Source organism: Anolis sagrei, chromosome 6, assembly GCF_037176765.1.
Source record: "Anolis sagrei isolate rAnoSag1 chromosome 6, rAnoSag1.mat, whole genome shotgun sequence".
NCBI lineage: Eukaryota > Metazoa > Chordata > Lepidosauria > Squamata > Dactyloidae > Anolis > Anolis sagrei.
Window position 1 is genome coordinate 78,792,364 of NC_090026.1, and position 25,694 is coordinate 78,818,057.

At 38.8% G+C, this 25,694-nt stretch overlaps 1 protein-coding gene across 3 annotated transcripts in view; it reads right to left on the bottom strand.

Annotated features, from left to right (window-relative positions):
* The window catches only part of DNAJC13 (DnaJ heat shock protein family (Hsp40) member C13), an 81,135-nt gene extending 58,481 nt beyond the window's left edge, over positions 1-22,654 (bottom strand). For all 3 annotated transcript variants that reach the window (XR_009631760.2, XM_060781816.2, XM_060781815.2), the window contains exons 1-3: positions 22,404-22,654; positions 10,810-10,890; positions 1,064-1,139 (exon numbers count right to left, since the gene is read on the bottom strand). Coding sequence is in view for 2 of the 3 variants with exons in the window: in XM_060781816.2 (XP_060637799.2) it covers positions 1,064-1,139; positions 10,810-10,877 (144 nt within the window). In the remaining variant the exon portion in view is untranslated. The remainder of the gene's footprint in view (positions 1-1,063; positions 1,140-10,809; positions 10,891-22,403) is intronic.
* Positions 22,655-25,694: the final 3,040 nt, after the last annotated feature.

Below are 25,694 nucleotides of genomic sequence, written 5' to 3' on the forward strand. Positions count from 1 at the left end.
TGTATTAGTCAAACTATATCAATAAGCAAGACATGGTGAATTCCCAAATTAACAGTTTATGCCTCCTGACATTAATGGACGTAGATACTATACATTTGTTCTGTATATTACTAGAGAATATGCTCAGCGGCCTAAATTCAACTGAATGGATGAATGAATGAAATACATTCATTCAGCTGATCTATTCTAGCTGAGATTAGCAACTGGATTTAGGCCAACGCAAGTAATAGTTGAACTTCTGCCAACAATTTTTGTCATTATCTAATCCTACCAGTACCTCTTCAAAAATATTTTTATTATTACTAAAAACCAAAGGCAACATCATTTCTTCTATTATATAATGATGCAAAGAACTCTCTAATTCAGTGTTTACTAATAAAGACTACAATTCCCACCCCCCTTTTTTAAACTTAAAATGTTTACCAAAAGGATGGGAAAAATATATCCTTCAATGCATCTGACAATCTGACAATGCAGTTCCAAAATATTTATTGGTCATGTAGCTAAATACAAATCAAGTGAGATAAACTAAACAGAGGGGGCAATACAAAGACTTCCTGACAAAGTCAATGTTCCCTGCCTAAGAAAAGGGACAGAGATACCCTGGATACCAAAAGGTTTTACTGATTCTAAAGGAATTTAAATTTTAGTGTCCTTTGTTTTGATCCCCACAATGCTAAAAATGGGGGAGTGGATTCTTGCCTACACTGAGATCTCTACAGACCAACTGAACAGAAATAACATCTAGTACAAAATGGAAGCCTGTGACTCCAACAACATCACCTTTTTTCATATAGGCAATTTTTGCCTGATGAAGAAGTCAATTGCATTTTATAAAATCTGCATGAAGTATTTTGTGCATTTTGATTGGCTGATAGTCTTTTCCAGATTTTATATTTAGTTTTATTTCACTTATAACCAACATGGCTATTCTTGAATATGTTTCCAAAATCATTATTTACCTTAGTTCTCTCGGCATTCATTGAATCTAAGAACATTTGCCAACTTATTTTCAATTTGGAGACAGTACATGCTAAGAAAGCCACTGTCTAAATACCATTACCTGATTTGTAACTTCTAGTGTGTTGGGGTTATATGTTGTGATGGCATGCGTTCCAACTGAGAAGACTCTTTTATACCTACAACAATAAAAGAGAATGATTTTAGTTTGAGTGCTTGTCCCAGGTCCTAGCAAAAACATAGAATACAGCTTCTGTCTATTACAGGGGGTTATTATATGTACTGGTCTATGCATATACACAGAAGAAACAATTCTGTTTCCCACATTCATTTGGAGACACTTGATGACACTAAATATTTTTTTTTCTGTGGAGAACATAAGATGTTATGTATGATATGACTCATAACCCCTGTAACTTTGGCACACTGTCTGAAAAGATAGAAAGAAGCTGGAGTGAAAAACGTAATGTTGAGGTATCAAAAGATAATTATATAAGAATACAATATATATGGTGGATGAACCATGGGATTAATGTTCCATAATAGTGGGATTTCATGTCCTGTGAGGAAAGTGGCTTTACTGACAACAAAAGTACTGTTGGTAGCATCTCTTATGTCAAACAGGGTTTTGTTGAGGACCTAGGCTAAATGTGCCAAACAGTTACTGGGCAGCAGTATTAGTGAGAACTACCAGTGGCAAAGAACCTTTCAGAGACAAGAGCAACAGCACTATATCTAACATTTGTTAGCATTGTACAGAAGGAAACATTGTAACCCCCTGTTAAATGACTTCTACCATGAAAACCCTATCCTGAGATAATCCAAAATGAAACAAGAGATTGTACCAGAAAATGTACCAGGACTGCAGCACAGCTGGCTGGGAGTCAGCTGCATTAAGATCACTATTGACCGAAAGGTCATGAGTTCGAAGCCAGTCTGGGTTGGAGTGAGCTTCCAACCATTTGTGTAGCTTGCTGTTGACTTTTGCAGCCCGAAAGACAGTTGTATCTGTTAAATAGGACACTTAGGTACCGCTTATGCTGAGAGGCTAATTTAACTAATTTACGGCACCATAAACTCTCCAGCAAGCGTGTAAAGAATGAGGAAGTACTTCATCAGTGTCACAAATGGACGGTGAAGCGACAGCTTCCCTGGTGGCCAGAATATCCTCATGAAAGCTGGAATGTTAAATAGCCTCTGTGAGTCTGTCTATATATGTTGTGTGTCCATGGCACTGAATGTTTCCTATGTATATGTACATTGTAATCTGCCCTGAGTCCCCTGCAGGTGAAAAGGGCAGAATATAAATACTGTAAATAAATAAATAAATAAATAAATGAGACTCCCAGATCTTTGGAAGAAAAAAAAAAAAGAAACAGAACCCTCAGTGGATGGCACATGAAACTCTTCAAGCAGTTATGGACAGACATAAAAGAAGTAAAAGAAAAAAGAGACAGGAATAGTGTCAGAATCCTAAATGCAACCATTAAGCAACTTGGGCAGAGGGACTAGTAAAACGACTATAATATCCAATTCAGAGAAATTTAAAAAATGACAAGAAAAGAAGAGAACTTTTCTACACAGTCTAAAAAATTAAAGGGAAATGTAAGCTAAGACTGCGTATGGCATATGACCAGCAGGGAAACAATTGTTTATTTTTATTTATTTTTTATCCCACCTTTCTTCTCATATAGGGACTCAAGAAAGCTGACAACACACACACACAAAAATACTCATAATACAATGCAAATATGTTAAATTAGAAATATAAAATTACATGACTTAGTACAAGTAAAAAGTAGATGGAAACAATACACTGAAGAACTCTGTAAAGGGATAAGGATAACAGATTCATTTAAGGAAAACTAATTTGAAAATAAATCAACAATTTTAGTAAGTGAAGTGGAAGCTGTATTCAGGGCACTTGAGAGAAATAAATTACGAGGAACATATGGCTTATCAACAGAGCTGCTTCAAGCTACACAGACAGATCACCCACTTTCCCTTAAAATATGTCAGCACAGATATATATATATAGGTCCATAGATTGGAAATGTTCAATACACATAAAAGGCGTTAACAATAAACATGTGATGGAGCTCAGTGAAATTGAGGAAAGGCAAGAAACATCTTTAAGTTATTCAACATGAGCCTGAAGTGTATACAGTACTAAAAATGTGAACCAGGAAAGAAGAAAAAATAATTTGGTTATTGACTAGAGCCAACAAAAATATCCTAAAAAAATTATCTACAGAGAGGAGAAAATCCAAGCTTACAAAGAATGCCAGATGCATACAAATACCATACTTTTCTCCTCCTACAATAATCCAATCTATGTGAATAGTTATTCTTAAACAGATCTAGATGAGATATTATGCAGTTCATGTAGGTTGTATATGCAATACTGACCTGAAATAAACTTTGTTAAGTTTGTCATTACATGCAAACTAGAAACTGTTTTAAGTAAACTCCTGAAAACTAAACCATAATAAATCAAAGTAGTTCTCCTGGCTTGTTTAAAAGTTAAGAATTTTAACTACCAAATCCTGTCCGCAAGCAAACCAGGACTCTACTAAGGCCAACACATGTACATATGTGGCGGAGGCGAGTGTGTGTGGTGAAGGATTTTGGTGGCAGAGTGCATGTGTGTGCAGCAGCGGTGGTATATGTCACAGCCAGCATGTGGCTGGATACAGCTAAAGCCCTCCCCCACAGTCTGAGGGACTATGAATCAGCCCTCCACATGAAAGTTTTAGAGACCCCTGACTCAGTGAAAATTACCTGCTTTTTTTTTTTTTACAAAGAAAACCATGATTTCTCATATAACTTCTTCTATACCTATTACTAGCATGGCTCTTGAGTGCCTCAAGTGATGTAAAGTACTTCCACTATTCAAGTGTGTATGGTCTTCTAGATTTGATTTTGTGGATACCTTCATGCTGGCTTTTGACTTATGGGGTCTCTATAAATTTCATAGCATTTTTAAGGCTACAAATAGGGGGCTTTCCATTGTCTTCCTTTGAAATATAGATTACAGCACCAGGTATTTCTTGGCTGTCTTCCATCCAAGCAATAACTAGGTCTGATTTAGTTTTCAAGATCAGACGGTGTCTAATGCTTTCCATGTATTCAATACAAATACAAATTCATCATGGAACTTAAACATAACACAAATTACACAGGCAATATAGACAGATACATCAGAACACAAATGCAGGACAGAGATGTAGAAGGTGCACTTCATTCCTTTTTTGCTGCCCACAAGCTCTCTCCTCCCTGACCCACAGATCTTTTACCCTTGGAGGAAACTCAAAAACCCATCTACTGCCCATCACAGAGGCTCTGCGAACTCTGGATTACTTAAAATAATTGTCTCACATCTGGTTTCCGCAGAGAATGCAATGCTTCAGTTGCTCACCCTTGATGCAGGAATTTGCTAGGGCATCCTGAAACAGTACTCTACTATGGAATACTCCTGCCCAGGTTTCCTTCTATCAATGCCCTCGTTCAGCACTCTCAATTTCCATTCCAAGCATTCTAACCCTAACCCTTACCTGACATTAAAGGACTGAAAGAAGATATTATCACAGACTTAGAGAATATATGAGATAAAAGCATAGCCAGATGCCTGCACATTGATTACGTGAGTAAACCAAGCCTCAATCCTCATTCTTTATTCTTTCGTTATAGTTTGATTTTCCCTTCAATTGTATTCTTAATGTATCTAACAAATAGAAATAACTATATAATACTGCCATAGAAACATAGCTGTATAGATTATGTATGTGAAACATAGCTGTATATTTACTTATACATACACCATGTGTACCATGTGTAAATAAAGTCTAAACTCTGTCCAGCTAAGTACTAGTAATATATAAAATCCTAAGTGTAACGTAGCATAAAAAGTGTTAGCTAAAGGAAACATCATACAACAATCTATTCTATTTGAACCAACTTTGTTACCTAAATATTGGGAAAACAAATGTGACACAAACAAACCATACGAGGCAGGAAGATAACAAGAACAAGAAGAAACAAAACAAAATAAACAGACTCGAAGAATAAAACCACCCTCAGAAAATTAAAGGGTATTACTTGGAGTGAATTAACTGAACTTAAAGAAACAAAAGTAAGACATTCAGCTAACTAGAAGAACAAGCAACTAGAGATGGAAAAACCTAGCATGACAAAACAAAGTAAACTATTGACTTTAAGACGACACTCGCTACAAGGCGAACCACCCCCAAAAGAGAACGAACCATCACTACAGGATTTAATGGCACAACTAGTAAAAATACAGGAAACTCAAGTGAAGATGCAGGAGGCACAAACTAAATTACAAGAAACTCAAGAAAAAATGAAGACCTCACAAGAAAAGCAACAGGCTAGGATGGAAAAACTGATACAGGAGGGAATGGGAAAAGTGAAAGAAGAGATTAAAGAAGAATTATCAACCTTCAAAAAAGAACTAGATGGAATGCAAAAGGAAATAAGTGTAATGAAAAAGGATAGCCTAGCCCAGAAAAAAACCCAGGAGAGATGCACAAAAAGATTGGACACCCTGGAAGCAATTTCAGCTAAAATCACCAGACAGCAAGAAATGATGGAAACAAAAGAGACAGAGTACCAATTGAGAATTAGGAATATCGAAGAAGACAAACAGGAAAACCTAAGAGGCATTATAGCAGAAATAACCTCCAAAATACTAGATAGACCAATAGAAGAGATGGACTCCAACATAGATAGAGTCTACCGGGTACCAACTAACTACGCAAAGAAAAATGGAACGCCACAAGACATTGTAGTACGCTTAACAAGGAAACACCTAAGAGATCAGATATTGAAAAACAACGCCAAACAACCGACATACTACAAAAGCAAAAAAATTGCCATTATAAGAGAAGTACCAGCCGTCACTATGAGCAAGAGGAAGCCATACTATTTTTTAACCGACGAACTCAAGAAACAACAAATTAAATTCCGATGGGAAAGAAAGGAAGGGCTAATGGCAACCGTAAAAGGCGACAAAGTATGGATAACATCGGTGGAAAAGGCGAAATCCTTTTACCAAAAAATTACCAGAGGACAAGAACAGGAAGGAAAAACACACAGGAGAGACCCACCTAAAAACGATGATACCGAGCTGGAAGAGAACGACGCAGAACCCATGTATGACTCAGGAGAACCAGGAACGAAAAAAGGAGAAAAAAGGGCTAGACACACATCACCGGAGGACTACGCTAAACAACATCCCAGAAACCAAATAAGGAAGGACTTGATAAACTTTAATATTAAAGATGGATCTGAGGATTGTATCTAATAATGTCAATGGTTTAAATGCACCCAATAAAAGAAAATCTATTTTTCACCAACTCCAAAGTCTCAAGTGTGATATTATCGCAATCCAAGAAACACACATAGCTCAAAAACACAGCGCCCATTTAGAAAACAAACATTTGGGGAAATTATTTTATTCCTCTGCGCTAGAAAAAAAGAGGGGTGGCTCTATACATAAAAGAAAGCCTAGGACCTGAGTTAGTTTTCAAAGACAACGAAGGGAGGATGATTGGAGTTAAAATACAAACCAACAATTTGAGCATACTAGTATGCAACATCTACGCCCCCAATGGAGCAAAAACCTCATTTGTTAAACAGCTGAGAAGCAAAATAACGGAACATCTATGCGATAATTTGGTGGTGGTAGGAGACTTCAATGGAGTGTTGGACAACAGGATGGACAAGACACAGAAAAAAGCAAAATGTGGAGTGCTCCCGCAAAACTTTTTACAACTAAAAAAAGATCTAGGACTGCATGACATTTGGAGGCTTAAAAACCCAGAAGCAAAAGACTATACCTTCTATTCAGCAAGACACCACACCTGGACCCGTATTGACATGTGCTGGATAACTAGCCTGCTAGCAGTTAAAACTAAAAAAGTTAAAATACTCACAAGGATTACCACCGATCACTGCCCACTAAAAATAGAAATTAAAATTGGCTCGCAAAGCAGGAGGTGGAAACTAAACGAATCTCTAATCAAACAAGAAGAAGACATAGAGCTCAGTAAAAAAACATTAAAGAACTTCTTCGAGAACAACATAGACAAAGGTACTAGACCGGAGATAGTTTGGGAGGCCAGCAAGGCTGTCATGCGGGGCCATTATATTCAACAGGGCGCTATCAAAAACAAGAAAAGGAGAGAAGAACAGACAAAACTGGCAGAAAAACTACAAGAGAAAGAGAACCAACTTAAGAAACAGCCGAAAAACAAAAAAGTATTCTTGGAAGTTGAGTTACTAAGAAAAGAAATGAATGCAGCTCAGATAAATTTAATGGCTAGAAATTTGAAGTACTTAAAAGCACAGTTTTTTTCGGAAGCAAATAAACCCGGCAAGTTCCTTGCGAGGAAACTGGCCAAGAGAAAACAGCAAAGAATGATAACACTGATAGCAGAAAAAGGAAAAAACTACACAAATGAAAGAGATATTGCCAAGCAATTTAGGGAATTTTATAAAAAACTTTACAAGAAAGACTTGACTAAAAAAGAAGACATAATCGCATTCATCTCGGAACAAAAACTTCCCAGAATCTCCGAAAAGGAAAGAGAGCTACTAAACGCGCCTTTTAAAGAAGAAGAAGTATATAAAGCAATAGACAATACACCAGGCAATAAAGCCCCAGGGCCGGATGGCTTCCCGGCACAATATTACAAACTACACAAAGAAGAACTAGTAACATACTTAAATGAGATCATGAACAACACAAGAGAAGGGAGGGATATGCCCGAATCATGGAAAGAAGCCTTCATAACATTGTTGCATAAAGATAATACAGACTCCACGAATGTCAGAAACTATCGTCCCATTTCACTACTTAACTGTGACTATAAGATCTTCGCAAGCGTCATTGCTAATAGATTTAAAGAAGTACTCAAAGTAAGAATCAAGGATGACCAAAGGGGATTTCTCCCTAATAGGAAAATGAGTGACAACATAAGATGCATTCTAAATGTTGTAGAGTACTACGAGAAGAACAGACAAAAGGAATTAGGCCTTCTCTTCGTCGACGCCGAGAAGGCATTCGACAATACCAGCTGGGACTTCCTAATTCACACATTAAAAGAAATGGATGCAGGACATCAGATAATAAACATAATACAATCCATCTACTCCAACCAGTCAGCAAAAATAATTGTAAACGGACAACACACAGATAAAATCAATATACAAAAGGGAGTCAGGCAAGGCTGCCCTCTGTCCCCCTTATTGTTTATACTGGTCCTGGAAATCCTTCTAGACGATTTAAGATCTGATGACACTCTGAAAGGAACAAAGATCGCCTCTGAGGTATATAAAGTTCAAGCCTTCGCTGATGATGTTGTTTGCATCATGGAAAATCCAGCGGAACTTGTCCCTAAATGGCTATCGAAAATAGATAAATTTGGACAATTAGCGGGCCTCAAGATAAATAGAAGTAAAACCAAAATATTAACTAAAAATGTTAATACAGAGAAGAAGGCTAAGATCACAGAAGAAACGGGACTGGAAATAGTCAAGAAGTATAAATATCTAGGAATTACCATCTCGGGATCCAACGCGAATCTGTTTAAAGACAACTACGAGAAGACATGGGAAAATATCCGAAAGAAAATTAAAAACTGGAAATATCTCAACCTCTCCTGGCTAGGGAGAATCTCGGTTGTTAAAATGAGTGTGTTACCTAGGATGATCTTCCTATTCCAGACGTTACCGATTATTAAAAACAACACATGCTTCAAAAAATGGAACAAAGATATTCTGAGTTTCGTCTGGGATGGGAAGAAACCCAGGGTCAAATTTAAAACCCTTACTGATTCGAAAAGCAGAGGTGGTCTGGCAATGCCGGACCTTTTACTGTACTTTGAGGCATGCGCCTTATCCTGGACTGTGGCATGGGCTTCGCTAGAGCCCAAGAGGATTCTTACTCTGGAAGGCTGGGATACGAGAAGGGGATGGCACGCATACCTTTGGTATGAGAAAGACAAAGTAGAAAGATCTTTTAATAATCACTATATCAGATCAGCGCTCCTAAAGGTATGGAAAAAAATATAAAAATTATTTTTATACGAAAACACCCATGTGGGTATCGCCATCGGAGGCCTTCCACAAGAAAGAACTACCCAGAAATAAATGGTTGAACTATCACCAATTATTAAAGAAAGACCATAATCATTGGCGTCTTAAATCTATGGACGAACTTAGGGAGTCGGAAGAGGAAGTAGGTTGGTTCCACTACTTACAAGCAAAAGAATGCTACAAGGAAGACTGTAAAAAAGGATTCAATGAGTCTGAAACTGTATGGGAAAAAGTAATGAAAAAAGAGAAAAAGGTGATTACGACATTATATAGATGCCTGCTCGAATGGAGTAATGAACAAGAATTGATAAAAGAACCTATGATCAAATGGGCAAAAGACTTGGGAAGATCTATAAGACTCAGAGAATGGGAGTTAGCCTGGAAAAAGACTAACAAATTTACTAAAGCTATTACCATCATAGAAAACTCCTACAAAATGTTCTATAGATGGCATTTAACTCCAGCTTTGCTATCTAAGATCAACAAAAACCAGAACAATTTATGTTGGAAATGTAGGAGAGAGAAAGGAACTTATTATCACATGTTCTGGGATTGTAAGGAAATTCAAAAATTCTGGCTAGCCATCCATAAACACATACAAAAGATAATTAAAACAAGTCTAACAATGAAGCCGGAGCACTATTTACTTAATATAACAGACCTCTGCCTGAACAAAAATGAGGAAAAAATATTCTTCTACCTTGCTTCGGGAGCCAGGATACTAATAGCCCAAAAGTGGAAAACCAAAGAAACCCCCACGGCCGACGAATGGATCAAAAAAGTTATAGAATTCATGGATTTGGATAGACTATCGTGCTTAATGAAAAACCAGAATAAAGAAACCATGACCAACTGGAACCACTGTAAGGAATACTTAAAGAACATTCAGAAATAATAGACCAACAACAATAAGGACAACTTATATAAACAACAGAAAATAGGGAATCTATCCCATGCTCCCTTTCGGAACCTAAGCCAATAACCGCAAATTGACTCTCTTCATAACATATTACCCCTCTGCGACTCAAACGGAAGTGACCAGCAACACATTCCCCCTAACCCCCCCCTGACCCCCTTTCCTTTCCCCCCACTACTACCCTCATGTCTTCTACCCCACCCTTGACCCAATATCTTAGTATTTCCAAGCTTTCCCTTCAAAGTATTGTTCCCCCTCTTTCGATGTTATAATTGAAAATTAATAAAGAATATTGAAACCAAAAAAAAAATTTCCATTCCAAGCACCAACTGAAAGGGTCAACTAGCATTCCATGGCCATAAACCAGTATCAATCAACACTGGACCATTTGAGGCATTTTCTTTCATAGGCATGTATTACCTTTGCCTATAATTCAAAAAGCACTAAGAACAATTTTGTTATGCTCCCAGATGGCAACAAAAATATCATATTGTATGCAGAATATGATTCCTATAATGTGTAGTCAGAATTCAAATCGAAAATTCATCAACATAGTTTCAGGATATGGTGTGCAGCCTAAGAAAAACAGCTGAAAAACAATTTCACATTAGAGCAGGCTGTATAGATAATTTAGTAGTGATATTTATAAATTATAAATACTCAAAGGGAGACTGTGTATTAGAATAGTGTATTCTATTCAAGTCTAAAAAAATGTTGAATATAGCAATTTGAGAACTCACAGCTGGATATAAGTAGTAAGTGTAATTTGGCATAATTATCCATAACAAAAGAACAAAGTAAAGGAGACTACTTACTTCCCCCTCCATGAATGCTTTGTTGTGTAGAAACAGGCCAAATCTTTATTTTCCCTAATTATATTCATTTTGTGTCAGGACCTGTAACAAAATAAGCTATGTATTAATAAGATGTATTAACTTTAATAAATTATTCTACTAAATACTGAAACATTCTGTAGACAGAACTATAAAAGCAATGCAGTTTACTGAGGAGGCTGGTTATCATTCAAAATGTTTCAAAGAACTAGCAAAGTGACAAGCTAATTTTAAGCAATATATCAAGAGTGTTATATGAATTTAGTAAACAGCTACAACTGGGTTCACATTTCCAGGAATAAAATATTAATGGGGACTACCCTGCTTTTGATCAAACTCAACACTTTTACTATATTCCTTTCTTTTAAATACTTATAAAAAGAAAATTGAGCAGATAAGAATAAAATATATACAACATATACTCATGTATAAGTCGACCTCATGTATGAATCAGGGGCAGATTTGGGGGCCAAGATTATAGATTTTATATGAACCATGCAAAAAACAAGGGTTTTCTATGGAGAGAGAAAAGAACCAATGCCATTTCAAAGTACTGGCTGCCCTTAGCCACCACCATTTCCCCACTCAGGCATTCAAAAAGCCAGAAGTAACATAGTTTAAATACTCACATTTACCCCCAGGTAAGCTGACCCTGCTTTTTTGGGCTATTTTTTAACTAAAATTTCTAGACTTAGTCATGAGTCTATAGTTTATGTGGCAAATATCAACATTTGGGAGTGTGTGTTGCAATGACAATCAAACAAAAAGAAAGGCGTTTTGCCAGTTCTTCCTTTGAAACATAGCCTAGTATTCACTGGCAGTCTCCAATACAAGTACTAACCAGGATTGACCCTGCTTAGTTTCCAAGATCAGAAATCATCTGGTGTCTTTATTTATGTCCCTACTGTGTTCTATGTACTATCTATGCAGATTAATTGAATCAAAACAGTACTTTTTAAATCTGCAAGCCTCTGAGTCTCATTTTAGGAGAAAAACGACTTATAAAATAAACAAGTACAAGCGGTCCCCAAGTTACAGAAACCTGACTTACAAACTACTCATAGATAAGTGTGAGAAATCTACCCCTAGGAAGCGGAAATTATCTTCTGAAAGAGTTATCATGGGGGAAAGGTGTCTCAACTGAAGCTTTCTCACCAATCCTTGTGTAACGAGGGTTAAGAGATCAGGGTCTCTTATGGCTCCTGTGTGACAGGAATGTGCGAGGGTGTTACACACAGGTGATGAGAGAGAATGGTGTGTGTATATGATAGGTATGCTGCCACCACCCCAAATCACTGTTTGAGGAATTAACTAGATGATATACTTGAGGTAAAATGTCCCTATACACCGGTTCTTCTTTTTTGGCTCCCTTTCTTGTGATGGACTGCAGAGATGTAGAGGCTGACTGAATCTAGCTTTATATAACAAAACAAGGCTGAGGAAGATTAAAAGTAAACTAGAGAACAGGTTTATTAAAATATTTGAAACAGACAACTCATTACTGAGTGGTACATATGCGTAGTTGGTTTCTGAGGCACAGACTTATAAAACAAATGGTTTCTATAAAAGAAGTAATTTTTCTTTGACGTGAGTTACTTTCCTCACACTATCCCTATAACAAGTAACAGTGTGTTTCTTAGACCAGCCGCCCTGGCTGCCTGCAAGAGTAACTAGGTTCCTTCTAGACTATTCTGCACTGTAGGGAAATAAACCCACTTGTATTCTCTCTCAATACAAGTCAACAAGCCTTCACTTTGACTACCCAAGCCAAAGTACCCTGAAGCACTTGCCCTCTATTATTCCCTATCAGCCTAATTCTTAACTCACTCAGCAACTCTCTTCTCCCTGCCTGAAAATCCTAATCCTATCTCTCTCAGATCAAATCCCTCTTCTCTCTTTTAGATCAAAACCATCTCTCTTCTAGATCAAATCATTCTTCCCTCCCTCTGACAGAAAGTACAGCCTTTTTACACACTCCTTCAACTCCTCCCCTAGGGGTCTGAGCCAATTAGGAGTTAGCTGACTCCTCCCCTTGCCTCTCTGCCCTTCCCAACATGTCAGCTATCCTGAGCACCCTCCCAACATGGAGGCCTGCCCACTGACTCCCAGGCTGCGGCCTATGAAGCAAAGGTATGAGTTCACTACACCTTGTTTCCACAACAAACATTTTTTTTTCAAAATCAAATTATTACATGGCTAGAAAGTGAGGTGAAAATTTCTGAACAGCAAAACAAACACGACAGGGGTGTTAACCCTTCCCTATGCTATCCAAAGCTTTTGTGTGTGTGTGGCTGGAGTTACACTGGAAAAATGTATCTGTTCCAACTTACAAACAAATTCAGCTTAACAACAAACCAACAGAACCTATCTTATTCGTCACTTGGGACTGCCTGTAAATCAATTTTAAACGGTATTCCAGGGAACCCTACAAGTAGACTAAATATCTGCTTTTCTCAACAGACAAAAACACATTTGCTTTTTAAAAAGAGCCTCTCTTTCATTTTCAGCCTTTCCCAAAGGTCTGCAGCTGCAGAAGAGTGCCAGGCTTTCTAAACTGCATTCATTTTACAAGCCAGTGACAAGGCCCAAGACACCCAAGGGCAATCTTCTTGTTGAACATATCATAGCAATTTCTACACTGGTATTCATGACAGATGTAAAAGGGTTCCTTGCATACAATATCATGTGGAAATATTCCTTGCAAGTATAATATATGAAAATTAGATGATACTATAGCCAAGATATATGACATTGTGCAACAGGAATTATATCAGATTTGCCATCTTGTTACTTGGAAGTTAAATATTCTATGTTTGAAAGACATATTATTGAGACAGAGATTTATTGAGAGAACAAATCTGAGTTTTAACTAACAACAACTGAGCTAACCAGCTGTGATGTAGTGAAACAAGCATGGAATCTGTAAAAAGAGGTAATAATAACAGCTCCAAGAGGAGTGATCATATGAAGAGCAGGAAGCTTCAGGCAAAATAAAAAGTTTTTGGCCTCTGGAACTAAGCTAGAATGTGAAGCAGTGAAAGTTGCTTATTAGTGCACATGAGGGAAATGTAAATAATATGCTTGCAAGCTCTATAAAACCAGATTGTTCAAGGCCAATTTGCTTATAGTCAGTTATGTCAGAAGAAACTGCTAGCTGTAACGTCATGAGTGAGAATATTTATTTACAACGAAATGTCATCCTAAAAGATCGAAATTTATATTCTGCAGCAATAGTTTTGCTGAATTAGTGCAATGTATATGCCCGTGATGCACACAATGCTGAACTATGAAGTCTCTGAACAAAATACTGCACAAGGAGGTAGATGCCTTATGTAATGAAATGCTATCAAATTCTGAAATATACTGTAATATACAGTAATGCCTGTTTGAGTTGTGTACTTTCCTCAAGGCGTTGGTGTTGATTTGTCTATTCAACACACTGATGCATTCTTGGAAGCTTAGGGGATCAAAATAGTAAACAATTTCAGCTAGATGTAGATTCACAAGCATTAAGGCAACAAATCTTCAAAATCTCAGCTAAGGCTCCTTCCACACAGCTGAATAAAATCCCACATTATCTGCTTTGAACTGGAATATATATATGATAGTGTGGACTCCGGGCCCTTTCTCATAGCCCCATATCCCAGAATATCAAGGGAGAAAATTTCACATTATCTGACTGTGGATTCAGATAACCCAGTTCAAAGCAGATATTGTGGGATTTTCTACCTTAATATTCTGGGTTAAATGGCTGCGTGGAAGGGCCCTAAGACAGTGGTTGGGTCCCCAGGTGTTTTGGCCTACAACTCCCAGAAATCCCAGCCAGTTTACCTACTGTTAGGATTTCTGGGAGTTGAAGGCCAAAACATCTGGGGACCCACAGGTTGAGAACCACTGCCCTAAGAGATCAGGTGGGGGAATTAGTGGAAAAGAGATTATTATTATTATTATTATTATTATTATTTTATCTTTAGTCATATCTTCACCACAGTTTACAATAAAACAATACTGCAAGAATGTTAGTATATCCAAATACGATGAAGTCTACAAATAAGAAAATTTAAAAGTTGCATAAAAGTAATATAGGAAACACATTAACAAAAGTTTAAAAAACTGGGAATACAAAGAATTTACTTGGTAATGGAACGATAACAGACTGAATGCTAGGAGAATTTTCCAAAGTCAGGGCACCATTAATTAATAAACCTTTCCCCAGGCTGTGTAAAAGGGCCCTGTATGAAACATAGGGCCCTTTCACACAGCCATATAACCCAGAATATCAAGGCAGATAATCCACAATACCTGATTTGAACTGGGTTATTGGGAGGCCACAATGCCAATGTGGATTTTATACAGTTGCCTGGAAGGGGCCTTACAGAGGTTTACTTCAAAAGTATGGGTAGGTGGAAAAGTAGTAAAGGTAAAAGTTTTCCCCTGACATTAAGTCCAGCCGTGTCCAATTCTGGGGCTTGGTGCTCAAATCCATTTCTAAGCCTAAGAGCCGGTGTTGTCCGTAGACACCTTCGTGGTCATGTGGTCAGCATGACTGCATGGAGTGCCGTTACTGTCCCACTGGATCGGTACGTATTGATTTAGTCACATTTGCATGCTTTCGAACTGCTAGGTTGGCAGAAACTGGGGCTAACAGCAAGAGCTCATCCCACTCCCGGGATTTGAACCGGAAATCTTTTGGTCAGCAAGTTCAGCAGCTCAACGGTTTAACCCACTGCACCACTGGTGGAAATAGACAGAAAGTCTATTTCCTTGGCCTGAGACATAAACTTTATTTGCCTAAGCAGAAAACAACTCAAAGGAGCAAGAAAAAATATCTCCAATTACAACCCATAGTTGCTTTCAGGTGAAAAGTCAAGCAATAATTCATCAACTTTATTTGCTTTCCCAACTTTACAATAGGGAACCAAAGCATAATTTCTGCTACAGTTTTTAATATGGTTTCATACAAAGAAAGAAAAAAATGGTAATGCAAGGATCTGTTGCTTCAAGTTTCCTATACAGTCATGTATAAATCAAGGAATTTTAGACAAGCAAAAACAATTCAAAAACCCTGAGTGAACTTATCCATAGGTATTTTAACTCTTATCAAATAAGTTAAAAACAACGAGCTTAGTCCATCCCAGGGAAACCTAAAAGAATCACTGACCTACTCTATCCTCTCTGCCATGGCACTACTTTTGGATTGTTTGAATGCCTGGGTGGAAAAATGGCAGAGACAGCTAGAAGTGGCTGGTTCCCATCCCCCCACCCCTCCAAGTCAGCACTGGTGCTTTCCGCTCTCCAAGGAATTACCTTCAATTTATCCACAGGTCATATCAAAATCCAAATTTTGGCCCCCAAATCTTCCCTCGACTTATCCATCAGGACAATTTATTCATGAGTACAGATGATAACTAAACCCATAGCCACAGCACTAATAGAGGGAGAAAAAGGAAGTGGACAACTGTTGGCCAAAGCTTCAGAGAGCCAAAGCTGAAACTGCACACAGCTCGTATTAAGAAAGAAAGCATTTCCTTGCAATGATTTGCATATACCTGGAAATTCTATTGTGTTGTAGGTTCTTACTGGGGAGTTTGGGTGTAATACTAAACTAATCAAGCTGCTGGGCTATTCCATTATGCTCCAATTCATGAAGCAACTATGTTCCAGTTTGTGAAATTTCATTCTTCACAGCAAGCACAGCGAAGATAAAATCATAGCATTCCTACTTTTGTGAAACTTAATGCCATTCTCTTCAACATGACCTTTTTATCTGATTTCTTGAACAGAAAAAGAATCCACATTGGGACAGCCAAGAGGTCCAAACCCTCAGACCAGAAGCTCAAGCAGGGATAAAAGTTTATCACCACACTACATTAGCTCACCAACACAAATATGGGTGAGCACAAAACAGTTATCACCAACTGTTTTGTGAACACTCACCCATAAGACAACCACAAGTCTATTTTCAATGTTCAGTTTCCCTCTGACTTCAATGTTTAAAACTGACTGGAATTCAGGTGGGTACTATCAAGGACTGCCAACATACAGTTCTCTAAGACATTATCTCCAATAATTCCTGGCCACTGCCCATGCTAACTGAGGATTCTGGAAGGATTACAGGACATCAACCACGGGATATACACACTATTTGTAACTCACAAGACTATCTGTTGTTCCTGGACTCAAGGTATCACCAGAAAGCAAGTTATTTCTTTCTCTCCATAAGAAAGGACCATGTATATTTCAAGTTCCATTATGAGAGTTTAATACATTCTTCAAATTTTATTTATTTGAAATAATAACACATGACTTCAAAACAACATAGAATCAAACTAAAGCTTTAATTGGATGAAAGTTTCACTGACTCTACAGGCATTATTTACTTTGCCAGAAGTTTCAAAGCAATACAATTTAAAGTGATAGGTATGGGTTTGACACTTTTACTAATCTGAAGGTATGCAGTATATTTAAAGATTTTACTTATAGGGGGCAAGAAATAAAGAGAGAGGAAACCTAGCAGGTATAATCCAAAGCAATATTTATGTAGTTCTCTCCTTATTCTATTCCCTTCATAAAGACTATAATAAATATATATGTATACTTCATACTCAGATGTTACTAGCAAAACTTTCCTCAAATTCCTACTCCTATTTTTCAGGCCCTAATAGTTCTTGCATCTGAGTAGACATGCATTGAACAGTTCTGTTAGGTTCACCTATCATTTTATTGTTCTATTTTATCCTTTTTACAAATCAGTTTTCTACAGAAGGCCAAAATATGAACGTTTTTAATATTTTAATTGAATAGAACACTGAATTTTTCTCCAGACTTCATTCTACACACATTGTAATGTGCAAAACTTTAGAAGTAGTCCATATTTGAGTTACCAAAATTTAAAATATTATTATTATCATCTACAAACTGAATATTTATTCATGACAAGGTCATCAAATACCTTGCAAAACATAGTATTTGCCAATATTATTATAAACAAATATTATAAACAAAAATGCATAGAAAATAACTGAATGAGAAAGGAAATTATGGAAGAGGAACCAGAAACATGATATGCTGTTGAATGCCTAGTCTATAGATTCAGTGAGTTTGAAAATCCTTCTCATTCATGAAATGCATTGTACATCTCGTAAAGTAAAACCACAACATTGCAACCAAAGTCATGGAGAAAAGTCATGGGATTAATTTTGAAACGCTTCCTTCTTAACAAATATATTCAAATGCTAACAATAAAGGAGCAACCATTCAAGGATACAATAGAAGACACATTTATCAAGAATGGCCCACCAAACTCATCTTCTTAAATAGGCCTGCACAGTATATTGCAGTCAGAGATAGCAAAACCTTCCAAAAACAAATTGAATACAGAGGAAATTAAGAAATTGACACTACTACTGTCATAAACTATGGTTGATGGTAAAAAAATGTTGGGATATCCTCCAAGCTACGTTTAAGCCACCTGCTCTTGAATAAACACAACAAAACTGTTAATTAAGCCATTTATCTTCTATCTGATAACTTCAAGATACAGCACAGACATTGCTGAAAGAAAGATGAGATTTATCTATATCAGTGGTTCTCAACCTGTGGGTCCTCGGGTGTTTTGGCTTAAATTCCCAGAAATCCCAGCCAGTTTACTAGGTGTTAGGATTTCTGGGAGTTGAAGCCCAAAACATCTGGGGAGCCACAGGCTGAAAACTACTGATCTATATCCAGAGTCCAGAACCTGCATACATTCCTAGATAACAAACTTGCAACTCTTTCAGTTTGCATTCCTAAGTGATATCCCTGCCCTTGTCAGAAAGCTTTCTATCTCCAATTGTCACTATAATTGTTTAACAATCATTTAGTTACAGATAATTTTATACGCCCTGGAAACAAAAGGCATTAGATGCTAACGTGTTAATTATTAAGTCATTTACACAGGTCAGTGGGCAAGTGAACATGCAAATTCAAATTATTTACAAGATCAAGACAACAGATTCCAGAATTGTCTGAGGCTGCCTCTGGCATGGAGGAGATTGTACTGATTAACATCTTAATGCTCTTCCACCCTGCCCTTTATCCCAAGATCTGATCCCAGATTATCTGCTTTCAACTGGAATATATGAGTTCCCACTGCCAGATAACCTGGGATAAATAGATAATATGGGATCAGATTCTGGGATGTAGAGGCAGCGTGGAAGGGCCCTTGTTTAAATTCTATTTCATACATTGGTTGTTTATTTTCCTATTTTAGTTCTCTACGAGGGAAGTGGGAGTCCCTAAGAAGATTCTCTTCACAAAAGCCACAGCTTGCATAAATCTAAATACAGGACCCTTCTACACTGTCAGAAATTCCAGGTTATCGAAGCAGAAAATTCACATTATCTGCTTTGAACTGGAATATCTTATTCTACACTGCCATATAATCCAGTTCAAAACAGATAATGTGGATTTTATTCAGCTGTGTAGATGGGGCCACAGTGGGCCCTTGCTATCTGCTGGGGTTTGGTTCCAGGACATGTACAGACAGACACCCTGGACCCCAAAACCGGTTGATACCCAAGTCTCACTGTATATTATGGTGTAGTGAAATGGAGTCTCTTATACAAAATGGCAAAGCCAAGGCTCACATTTAGGATTACTGTGTATGTGTGTGAATATTTTCAAGTTATTAAAAGTTGAATCTGAGGATGCAGAATTCCTAGATACAACCAATCTGTTTTGCAGAAAAAGATAAGTCTCTAGGCTTTGGTAAATTATATAAAATTATACCTCTTGTCATAAAGTTACAAACAATTCAGCACCCTTGCTCAAAAACTAACATCAATTCGGTCTTTAAAAATATATTACCACTGGCTTATTTGAGACATATTTTGATGCCTCAAATGTTAAACCTGTTTCTGGGTATATTTGACCTGATTTCAGAAATGCCACCAGTTTCCTCTATCAGCTCTAGATTTTGAGATAAAGAACATATGCCATATACCAGTTTTCATCTGCTTGACCACATAAAACTATGATAACCATATCAAAGAAACGATAGCTGATGTGGTTTATCCAATGCAATTTGCTGAATCAGCACCTCAAATAATCCAAGGAACAGGTCTAAAAGCCAAGATTGGTTCAGCTGTGTAATAGTTGCAACTGCCAAGGTTTTCATTGCCAAATATAGTGGAATTTGCTTTAAAATGCCAAGATAGCTGGATTGTTTTGCGCTGCCCATTTGTGTTGTAAACTTAATACAGTTTGATACCATTTTATCTGCCGTGGTTCATTGCTATGGAATCATGGGAGCTGTAGTTTGACAAGGTCTTTAGCCTTTTCTGTTGAAGAGTGTTACAAACCCCATGATTCCATGTCATTGAGCCATAGCATTTAAAGTGCTGTCAAACCGCATTAATTCTACAATGACGATGCACTATTTAAGGCAAATTTCACTATATTTGGAAATGAAAGGCTTGAGAGTTGTAATTTCTTTAACTATGATTGCAGTCTTTTTGAAGACACACACTGGAGCATACACATATGATTTAGAGTATATTATACACAGAAAATAGGAATTAAGCATTCTTTAAAAAGGTACCACACACATAGAAAGGGGTAGGAAAGGGTAAACCAACAGTTTCCAGAAAAGGATCAGAAACACTCAGAACCACGGTCCTTCCACATGGCTGTATAAAATCTAAATTGAACTGGGTTATATGGTAGTGTGGACTAAGGACCATTTCACACAACCATATAACCCAGAATATCAAGGAAGATAATCCCACAATATCTTGTTTGAACTGAGGCCCCTTCTACACAGCTGAATAAAATCCCACATTTTCTGCTTTGAACTGAGATATATGTCAGTGTGGACTCAGATAATCCATTTCAAAGCAGATCTTGTGGGATTTTCTGTTGATATTCTGGGTTATATGGCTGTGTGGAAGGGCCCTGTGATATCTGAGTCTACATTGTCATGTATTTCTGTTTAAAGCGGATAATCTGGGATTTTATCCAACTGTGTGGAAGGGGCTTCAGATAACCCAGGACTTTTCCACACAGCCCTATATCCCAGAATATCAAGGCAGAAAATATCAAATTATCTCAGTGTGGACTCAGATAACCCAGTTCAAAGCAGATACTGTGAGATTTCCTGCCTTGATATTCTGGGATATAGGACTGTGTGGAAGGCCCCCTAGAGAATATCAAGGCAAAAAATCCCACAATATCTGCTTTGAAATGGGTTACCTAAGTCCACACTCAGATAATGTGGGATTTCCTTCCTTGATATTCTGGGATATAGGGCTGTGTGGAAGGCCCTATGTTATCTGAATCCACACTGCCATATATTCCTATTCAACCCAAAAAATGTGGGATTTTATTTAGCTGTGTGGAAGGGTCATGGACAATATGGTTGTGTGGAGGAACCCTAAAATATAATATGAGTTTGTATTGTTGAAGGCTTTCATGGCTGGAATCACTGGATTGTTGTAGGTTTTTTGGGCTATATGGCCATGTTCTAAAGCAAGGGTCCTTAAACTAAGGCCCGGGGGCCAGATGCGGCCCTCGAAGGTCATTTACCCGGCCCTCGCTCAGGGTCAATCTAAGTCTGAAATGACTTGAAAGCACACAACAACAACAACAACAACCCTATCTCATCAGCCAAAAGCAGGCCCACATTTCCCATTGAAATACTAATAAGTTTTTTTTGTTAACATTGTTCCTCATTTTAATTCTTGTATTGTTTTTAAGTGTTTTTTACACTACAAATAAGGTATGTGCAGCTTGCATAGGAAGTCATTCATTTTTTTTCTTCAAATTATAACCCGGCCCTCCAACAGTCTGAGGGACTATGACCTGGCCCTCTGTTTAAAAAGTTTGTGGACCCCTGTTCTAAAGGCATTCCCTCCTGACGTTTCACTTGCATCCTAAGAAGTTGTGAGGTCTATGAGTTTATCCATTTTCCCCCTATGTATAGAGACTTTGTGGACACTGCCTGGTTTGTAAAAAGACCGCCTTGGATTCCTATACTGGGAGAAAGGAGGTATACAGTAAATAAATAAGAAACCGATCGGCCCCTTCTACACTGCCATATAAAATCTAGATTATCTGCTTTGAACTGAATTATATGGCAGTGCAGGCTGATATTATCCACTATCAAGGATTACCTGCCTTGATATTCTGGGTTTTATGGCTGTGTGGAGGGGCTCCTAGACAAGCTTGAGAGAGGTAACAAGCATCATTTTTGAAAGCCTGGAATATAACGGTCAACTTGTTATATATTATAGTGTATACTTCTGCCTGTTGCTGTGGCAGAGTACATGGGGGGGGGGGGGACGAAGGTACAGAGCCACCCTCGACCTTATCTCCCCAACTTACTACTTCCACAAACTGGGATGCAATTGATTGTTTCCATTATTATTATTGCTGTTGTTATTATTGTTGAATATGGGGGGGATTCAATCAATGAAAGAGGAAAACCCTCCCCAAGGAAGGGCTATCCCCAGGCGTCCTCTTCCCTCCCTCCGTCAGAGTCGGCCAAACGAGAGCGTTTTCCCCTCGGCTTTTCCCTGAGGTAAATCCCAGCCATTTACCTGGACAGGGAGCAGCGCTGCCCAGAGCCTCCAAGCCTCCCAGGGCAAAGAAACCCGACAAGCCAGCTTCACCCGGGGCTGCTTTGCTTGCCGCCGTCCTCGCCTGGGCCCAGGGGAAAGAAGGCTCCCCTCCCCGGCTGGGCTCCACCCGCTGCGCCTGAAACTCGCCTGCTTCCCCTCAGAGCCTGGCTCTGGAGGCCGCCATCTTCGCTCGGGCAGGGAAGCCGCCCTCCCTCCCGCGCGCAGGCGCAGTCGCTGCTGCCCAGCGTGTCACGCGACGCGTTCAGCTGATCGGCGCTCGCGCTGATGCTGTCTTCCCTCCGTTGCCGGGACTTCGGAGTCCCCCCTCTTCCTGATCAGGAGAGCAGAGCATGCGCAGAAGGAAGAGCCGGCCAGGCAAAGTCCGGGGCAGAGAGAGATGGAAAGGATTGTGTTCTACTTGAAGGGGAGCATTGAGGAAAGGCGCCGTCTTGCCTTGGAAGCTCAGCTGGGTCGACCCTGGGTAGTACTTGGAGGGGAGACGGACAATGAATGCCACATGCTGCTAGCTACATTTCAGAGGCATAACTAGAGATGTGTGATCTGCTGAAAAATGGTTCGAAGGTCGTTACAAAACTGGCATTTCGTTTCTAAAGTACAATTAGTGAAAATTTCGTTACAGTAATCTATCTATATAAATAAAAATGTAATGTTAGTTTGTGGGATTAACATAACTCAAAAACCACTGGACGAATTGTCATCAAATTTGGACACACGACACCTAGCAACCCAATGTATGTCCTTCACTAAAAAAAAAAATATTTTGTCATTTGGGAGTTGTAGTTGCTGTGATTTATAGTTCACCTACAATCAAAGAGCATTCCGAACCCCACCTACGAGAAAATTGAGCCAAACTTCCCACACAGTTCTCCCATGACCAACAGAAAATACTGGAAGGGTTTGGTGAGCCGTGTCCATTAGTTTCGGAGTTGTAGTTCACCTACATCTAGAGATCACTGTGGACTCAAACAATGATAGATCTGGACCAAACTCTACGCGAATATTCAATATGCCCAAATGTGAACACTGGTGGAGTTTGAGGAAAATAGAATCTTGACATTTGGGAGTTGTAGTTGCAGGGATGTATAGTTCACCTACAATCAAAGAGCATTCTGAACCCCACTTACAAGAAAATTGAGCCAAACTTCCCACACAGCTCTCCCATGACCAACAGAAAATACTGGAAGGGTTTGGTGGGCCGTGTCCTTTGGTTTTGGAGTTGTAGTTCACCTACATCCAGAGATCACTGTGGACTCAAACAATGATAGATCTGGACCAAACTCTACACGAATACTCAATATGCCAAAATGTGAACACTGGTGGAGTTTGGGGAAAATAGAATCTTGACATTTGGGAGTTGTAGTTGCTGGGATTTATAGTTCACCTACAATCAAAGAGCATTCTGAACCCCACCAACGATAGAATTGGGCCAAACCTCCCACACAGAACCCCCATGTGAGCCACAGCAACACGTGGCAGGGGACGGCTAGTATATATAAATAAAAATGTAATGTTCGTTTGTGGGATTAACACAACTCAGAAACCACTGGACGAATTGACACCAAATTTGGACACAATTCACCTTTCAGGCCAAGGAGTGACCATCACTCAAAAATGATTTTGTCATTTGGGAGTTGTAGTTGCTGGGATTTATAGTTCACCTACAATCAAAGAGCATTCTGAACACCAATGAGAAAATTGGGCCAAACTTGGCACACTGTTCTCCCATGACCAACAGAAAATACTGGAAGGGCTTGGTGGGCAGTGCCCTTTGGTTTTGGAGTTGTAGTTCACCTACATCCAGAGATCACTGTGGACTCAAACAATGATAGATCTGGACCAAATTCTACACAAAGACTCAATATGCCCAAATGTGAACACAGATGGAGTTTGGGGGAAATAGACCTTGACATTTAGGAGTTGTAGTTGCTGGACGTGTGGGTCTCTCTCTCTCACCTGCACAAAGGTTTCACTTCTCACAGCTTTTGCTGGGGGTTAAAGAAATAGATCCACAGCTCTGCTGGGGAGTAAAGAAATAGTTCCTACAGCCTTTGTGGAGAAACTAAAAGACACATTTCAGCTTGGCAGATCTACAGGAACCTTGCCTGGTAAGGGACCACTCAGGCTATCCATAAAGCAACTTGGAGCCGGGAGTAGGGGCCTCATGCCAGCAAGGTAAAGAGAGATTGCCCAGGGAGGGGTCAAAGGATTTCCATAAGGAAGAAAGGAACAGTTTACCACCAGTTGCCTGCCCCTTGATAGCAGATTGAAGAAGCTACCAGTTTTCCAAGGTTATAAAGTGTTTAATTCATTTGTTTGAAGATTTAAGCCCAAATAAAAAACTTTGTTGAATTTATCTTGAGCCTCAATAGAACTTCGTGTTGGGAAATCTAAAGGGCCCTTCAGCTGAGGCACCCCGGCGTCCCGTTGGGCATACAGAAGTCACGTCCTGTAAACAGACATTACTTCAGGCCCAGCGTGCAACAGCACAGTATCTATCGAACCCACTAGAGCAGGCATCTTCAAACTGCGGCCCTCCAGCTGTTTGGGCCTCCAACCCCTAGAAGCCCTAGCCAGCTTGTTCAATGGTCAGGAATTCTGGGAGTTGGAGGGCAAAATAGCTGAAGGACCGCAGTTTGAGGATGCCTGCATTAGAGGCTCTGGAAGAACTTAGCAGCAACTCTGTCCCAAACTTTAGCAAAGTTAATATATAAAATGATACTTTTTGTGTAACTTGTATTTTTTGTGTACTGTATCAATTTCCAAATGTATACATTTGTATCAAATGTATCCTGAAGGTATCTGTTGTCCCCATACTCCCTGTTTGCATAAGCTTCTGGGTATGGAGATTGCTATATAATTAACAAAAAGCATTTCTAGTGATCTTCCAAGTCAGATAAAATCAAATCCTTTTTGTATGTATATGAGACCAATAATCCCTTTTGTCACCAACATGAGCTTAAGAGGGTTTTTTTCTGCTCAGTTTAAGGCAGGACTTGCAGGCATGTAGCCGGGGGGGGGGAGGGGGGCTTGAGGGGCTTCAGCTCCCCCCCCGAAATTCTCAGGGTGGTCTGCGAGAAGGCCTTACTGGTACTGATTTGATCACCATGCTCAATATATCCCATATGCATGGGGGTATTGGGGTAACAATACAAAAGGTTTGCTAGGGTAGACCCTCTTTCACTCAGACTTAGCGCCCCCCCCCCCCGACATTTTCATGAAAGAGAAGACTAAATAAATATAAATACATTA